This window comes from Charadrius vociferus, unplaced genomic scaffold (assembly GCF_000708025.1).
Source record: "Charadrius vociferus isolate BGI_N301 unplaced genomic scaffold, ASM70802v2 scaffold2024, whole genome shotgun sequence".
Classification (NCBI taxonomy): Eukaryota; Metazoa; Chordata; class Aves; order Charadriiformes; family Charadriidae; genus Charadrius; species Charadrius vociferus.
This window is the reverse complement of record NW_009647880.1, coordinates 19289-25618: the sequence shown is the minus strand read 5'-3', so window position 1 is coordinate 25618 and position 6330 is coordinate 19289. Positions and strand designations below refer to the sequence as shown.

The following is a 6330-nucleotide window of genomic DNA, read 5'->3' as shown; positions in this document are numbered from 1 at the left end:
CACTGGGATGGGGGACATGGGCAGTGGGATGGGGGTTTTGGGGTGCTGGGGATACTGGGATGGGGGACATGGGCACTGGGATGGGGACACGGGCACTGGGATGGGGGTTGTGGGGTGCTGGGGTCACTGGGAGGGGGACACAAGACCTTTGGAACACTGGGACGGGGAATATGGGCACTGGGAATACTGGGACTTGGGGACAGTGGGACAAGCCATACTGGGACAGCCCCACCCTGGGGAGACGGGGAAGTCAGGGGACATGGGACACGGGCACTGGGATGGGGGTTGGGGGCTGCTGGGGTCACTGGGAGGGGGACACAAGACCTTTGGAACACTGGGACGGGGAATATGGGCACTGGGAATACTGGGACTTGGGGACAGTGGGACAAGCCATACTGGGACAGCCCCACCCTGGGGAGACGGGGACGTCAGGGGCCAGAAGGAGGAGAGGACATCCCTGTGCGTACCCCTCCCCTTTCCCCCTTCCCAGTTCCTCCCAGTTCCTCCCAGTACAGCTCCGGATTGACCACGCACTTGTCGGAGAGGACCCCGAAGAGGCCGGACCCCAGGAGGATCCCGGCCATGTAGATGGACTGGGCCACCTGCCTCAACTTCTTGGACTCGCACACCAGGTCCCACTGCCACCAGGAGAAGACATGGAGGGGTCAAGACCCGGACGTCTGTGTCCTCCACCCCACCCTACTGGGGGAACTGGGATTGTGGGCCACCCCTCACCTCGGTAACGATGGTGTGAGCGAAGATACCATCGTGGTAGGTCCAACCGTCGTGGCAAGGTTCGGTGGCCGCCCCGTTGGCCGTGCCGTTGGCCGTCCCGTTGACCTCCAAGAGGTGCCACTGGGGCTCCACGTAGCGGCGGCAGCGCTGGGGACGGCGGTGGCCGTCGGAAGGGATGGAGACGAAGAGTGGGACATCCCCAACGCTGTCGTTGACCGCGGGCTGAGGCCGGCAGTGATGCTCGGGGACGCCGGCGGTGAAGTTCTGCAGAAGGTTGTGGCTGGCCAGCATGAGCAGCGGAATGGCCAGGGCGGCCACGTAGGTCATCTGGAAGCGGCCCATCCCGCCCAGGCGGGCCAGCAGCTCCACGAAGCTCATGGTGGGACGAAGGATGGAGCTGGGGGAGGAGCGTCAGGCCAGCTGGAGGAGATGAGGTTGAAGGATGGATGGGCCAAGGGATGGTCAAGGGGTGGTTTGGAGGAAGGGGTGAGGGACGGATGGAAGGATGGGCCAAGGGGTGGATGAGGGATGGCCAAGGGGTGGTTTGGATGGTCAGCAAATGGATGGATCCAGGGATGAGCCAACGGGTGGCCCAAGGGGTGGCCGAGGGGTGGTTTGGATGGTCAGCAAATGGATGGATCCAGGGATGAGCCAACGGGTGGCCCAAGGGGTGGCCGAGGGGTGGTTTGGATGGTCAGCAAATGGATGGATCCAGGGATGAGCCAACGGGTGGCCCAAGGGGTGGCCGAGGGGTGGTTTGGATGGTCAGCGAATGGGTGGATCCAGGGATGGGCCAAGGGGTGGACCAAGGGATGGACCAAGGGGTGGCCGAGGGGTGGTTTGGATGGTCAGCAAATGGATGGATCCAGGGATGAGCCAACGGGTGGCCCAAGGGGTGGCCGAGGGGTCGTTTGGAGGAAGGGGTGAGGAACGGATGGAAGGATGGACCAAGGGATGGACCAAGGGGTGGCCAAGGGGTGGTTGAGGGATGGCCAAGGGGTGGTTTGGAGGAAGGGGTGAGGGATGGACCGAAGGTTGGGCCAAGGGGTGGATGAGGGATGGCCGAGGGCTGGTTTGGATGGTCAGCGAATGGGTGGATCCAAGGATGGACCAAGAGGTGGCCCAAGGGGTGGACCAAGGGATGGCCAAGGGGTGGTTTGGAGGAAGGGCTGAGGGACGGATCAAAGGATGGACCAAGGGATGGACCAAGGGGTGGCCGAGGGGTGGTTGAGGGATGGCCAAGGGGTGGTTTGGAGGAAGGGGTGAGGGACAGATGGAAGGATGGACCAAGGGATGGACCAAGGGGTGGCCGAGGGGTGGTTTGGATGGTCAGCGAATGGGTGGATCCAAGGATGGGCCAAGGGGTGGCCCAAGGGTTGGCCATGGGGTGGTCAAGGGATGGCCAAGGGCTGGTTTGGATGGTCAGCAAATGGGTGGATCCAAGGATGGGCCAAGGGGTGGTCGAGGGGTGGCCAAGGAGTGGTTTGGAGGAAGGGTTGAGGGACGGATGGAAGGACAGACCAAGGGACAGCGAAGGGGTGGAGGGCCGAGCGCGGGATTGGCCGAGGGGACAACCGAAGGGTGACCGGGGGGGGTGGGGAGGGCCGAGGACGAGGGCCGGACCAACGGACGGACCAACGGACGGAGACAGAGGGATCAAGGGGGGGTTGAGGGATCGACAGATTGCCCTTCTATTGATCATCTATCGGTCAGTCCGTCCATCTCTTGATCAGTCTATCGGTCTATCGATAGGTCTATTCATTTATTGATTGATTGAGCTGTTGATCGATCGATCGATCAGTTGGCCTGGTTCCGACCTGTCAGTCTGTCTGTTGCTCTCTCAGTCTATCGGTTGCTCTATTGATCTATCGGTTGCTCTATTGATCTATCGGTTGATCTATTGATCTATCAGCACCTCGATCGATTGATCGATCGATCTGCAGGTCGCACTATCAATCAGCCGCGCTATCGATCAGCTGCACTATCAATCTATCGATCTCTATTGATCCGTCGGGGTGTCTATCGACCTATCAATCTGTCAGTCTGTCTATCGATCTCTCAGCCTGATTGATCCGTCCGCCCATCAGTGTCTCAATCAATCTCAGTCTCTATTGATCCGTCAATCGCCGGTTCTTTCTTTCCTGCCCTCAGCTCTGCCCCTCACTGCTCTCCCTCCTCCTCCTCCCCCCTTCCCCCCGTTATCAATCAACCAATCAATCGACCGATCAATCAATCCCCTCTCCCTTCTGCCCCACCAATCTCTCGATAGGTTCCTCCCCCCCCGCAATGATCCCTCCCGATCGATTGATCCCTACCGGCTCTTTCGCTCCTCTCCCTCTCTCTGCCGCTCTCTCGGTCTCCGGCTCGGTCTCTCCGGCCACCCGCTGTCCACCCGTCCGTCCCTCCGTCCGTCCGTCCCTCCCTCCGCCACTCCCCCTCCCTCTTCCTCCATCCCTCCTTCGCCCCTCGCTCAATCAATCCATCCGCCAATCGATCGATCAATGGGTTTCTCTATCGGCTCCACCAACCGTGCTCCAGCTGGGGGACCCGCCCTCCCCCCCCCGGTCCCTCTGCCCATCTGTTGACTCTTCACCCCATCGATCAATCGATTTATCTGCCGATCGATCAGTCTATAGGTCTACAGAGGTCTATTGATCAGTCTCTGGATCTCGCCCTATGGATGGGTGGATCGATCGATCTCCCCGTCGATCAAAGCAGCGAGCTCTTTCTCTGCTGATGAGTTATTGATCTTTAGATCTTTATTATCTATAATGGGGCCATCGTCAATTAGTCCAGAATCTCTCTCTTTATTGAACGATCTATTGGTCTATATGTTTCTATTGATCAACCTATTGATCAATGTATTGTTCTACAGCATTTCTATTGATCCGTCTGTATCTCTGTTACCAATAAATCCATCTATTCGTTGATCAGTCTACTGGGCTGCATTTTTCTACTGACGAATCTATTGAACCACAATCCACCGATCAATCTCTATCGATCAATCGGTTGGTCTATTGATCAATTTATTGATTTATAATCTTTCGATTGATCAATGTATCGATCTTAATCTCTCTATCGACCCATCTATTGGCTGATAATCTTTCTATTGATTGATTTATTGACCTTTAATCTCTCTATCGACTGATCTATTGGTGTCTGTCGATTGATCACCCTATCGACCTATAGCTTATTGATCAATATAGTGATCAATCTATCTATTGACTTGTTTATTGGCCTCTATTGATCAATCTATTGAACTTAAATCTCACTATCGATCGATCTATTGACATATAACCTTTCCATTGATGTCTTTCTCTCTACTGATTGATCTAATTGACCTTTAATTTCAACCTATTGATATAATCTTTCTATTGATCAACGTATCCATCTTAATCTCTCTATTGATCAATCTCTTGACCCGTAATCTTTCTATTGATCAGCCTTTCTCTTTAGCGATCAGTCTGTTGAGCTTTTGTGTCTCTCTTGAGCAGTTCGTTGGCCCCTCTCTCTCCCGATCGACACATTGATCGATCTCTCTATTGATCCACTCACCTGTCCGTCGCGCTCGCTATCTCCCAACCTCTCCCAGCGCCAAACCCCGCTCCCCGGAAACGTCTGCCGCCACCTACCACCCCTCAGCCCCGTGGCTGCCCATGGCCACGGCCCCGTCCGCGGCCCCGGCCCTGTCCCCCCCTCCTATTTAAAGCCACCCCCGGTCCCGGTTAACGTTTGACTCCGGTGGGACCAGATCCCACTATGGGTCAGTGGAGATGATGGTCAGGCGGAAACGCCGCCGCCGGCCACTCCGGTCCCCAACCAAAGATGCCCGATGGCTCCTTGGGGCCATCCCATCCTCTCCATCCTCCTCCTCGCCGAGGAAGCCCCCAGCCCCAAGGGGACGGGGACCCCCCCAGCCCCATCCCCCCCCAGTTTGTTTGCACCATCCATGGTGGCTGATTCATGGGGCAAAGTCCTCGGGGGCCCTGAACTGGATCCCTGGGAGCCCCTTGGACCCCGGGCAGGAGGGCAGCGGGAGGCAGCAGAGCGTAGGCAGGACAGGACAGTGACCAGGAGACTTGGGGGGTGGCTCGAGGGGGCAGGACAGCCGGGTGCTCGCCCGCTGGGTGGTTGGAGAGGAGGGGGACGTGTGTGATGGGTGGCCAGAAGCTTGGGTCCTTGGGATGTCGCAGCACCGGGATGAGTTTTGGGATCCCTGGGTCCTCGGGATGTCGGGGCACCATGGATGCCTTGATTTTGGGGATCCCTGGGTCTTTGGGATGTACGGGCACCAGGATGAGTTTTGGGATCCCTGGGTCCTGGGGTTGTCGGGGCACCATGGATGCCTTGATTTTGGGGATCCCTGGGTCTTTGGGATGTACGGGCACCAGGATGAGTTTTGGGATCCCTGGGTCCTCGGGATGTCAGGGCACCAGGATGAGTTTTGGGATCCCTGAGTCCTCGGGATGTCAGGGCACCAGGATGAGTTTTGGGATCCCTGAGTCCTCGGGATGTCAGGGCACCAGGATGAGTTTTGGGATCCCTGAGTCCTCGGGATGTCAGGGCACCAGGATGAGTTTTGGGATCCCTGAGTCCTCGGGATGTCAGGGCACCAGGATGAGTTTTGGGATCCCTGAGTCCTCGGGATGTCGGGGCACCAGGATGAGTTTTGGGATCTCTGGGGGTCCTTGGGATGTCGGGGCACCAGGATGAGTTTTGGGATCCCTGGGTCTTTGGGATGTCGGGGCACCAGGATGACTTGATTTTGGGGATCCCTGGGTCTTTGGGATGTCTGGGCACCTGGATACCTTGATATTTGGGATCCCTGGGTCCTTGGGATGTCAGGGCACTTCAGGATCTCTGGATCTTCAGGATCCCTGGGTCCTTAGGATTCCTGGGGAGCCAGACACTTGGGTCCTTGGGATCCCTGGGTCCTTGGGATGGCTGGACACCAGGATACCTTGATTTTGGGGATCCCTGAGTCCTTGGGATGTCAGGGCACCCAGTGGGTCCTCAGGATCTCTGCATCTTCTGGATCACGGGGTCCTTGGGATCCCTGGGGAGCCAGATGTGGTTCCTGGGGATCCCTGGGGACCTATACACGTGGGTCCTTGGAATCCCTGGGTCCTTGGGATGACTGGGCACCCAGTGGGTCCTCAGGATCTCTGCATCTTCAGGATCACGGGGTCCTTGGGATCCCTGGGTCCTTTGGGATCCCCGAGGACCCGTACACGTGGGTCCTTTGGGATCCCCGAGGACCCAGACGTGTGGGTCCTTGGGATCCCTGGCTCCTTTGAAGATTTGGGTCCTCCCTGCCCTCTCGAGCGCGACTCTCCCCTCCCTCCCTCACCGCTCCGGCGCGGGCAGAGGGGAGGAGGGGGATGGTGGAGGGGGGAGGACGCGATGCCGAGGCCACAGCACCCCACTGGGTCCCATATTTGCCTTCGGGGCGGGACGGCCAAGCTACGCCGGACCTCCCGCGGCCGTGGGAAAACAACCCCACCACCACCACCACCACCCCCCTCCATGCCCTCCCACCGGCCACGTTTCACGCGATTTTTCTTTTTCTTTTTTTTTTTTTTTGTTTTTTTTTTT

General features: G+C 57.9%; 2 protein-coding genes across 2 annotated transcripts in view; both read right to left on the bottom strand.

Moving 5' to 3' along the window:
* Nucleotides 1–1113, bottom strand: part of LOC104284768 (solute carrier family 22 member 6-like) — a 9933-nt gene extending 8820 nt beyond the window's left edge. The window contains 2 exon segments of the mRNA XM_009883138.1: nt 468–638; nt 736–1113. Of these exon segments, the coding sequence (XP_009881440.1) occupies nt 468–638; nt 736–1113 (549 nt within the window).
* A 3081-nt stretch (nt 1114–4194) lies between these two features.
* The window catches only part of LOC104284767 (solute carrier family 22 member 6-B-like), a 6891-nt gene continuing 4755 nt past the window's right edge, over nt 4195–6330 (bottom strand). The window contains exon 11 of the mRNA XM_009883137.1: nt 4195–4246. Coding sequence (XP_009881439.1) covers nt 4195–4246 — 52 coding nt within the window. The remainder of the gene's footprint in view (nt 4247–6330) is intronic.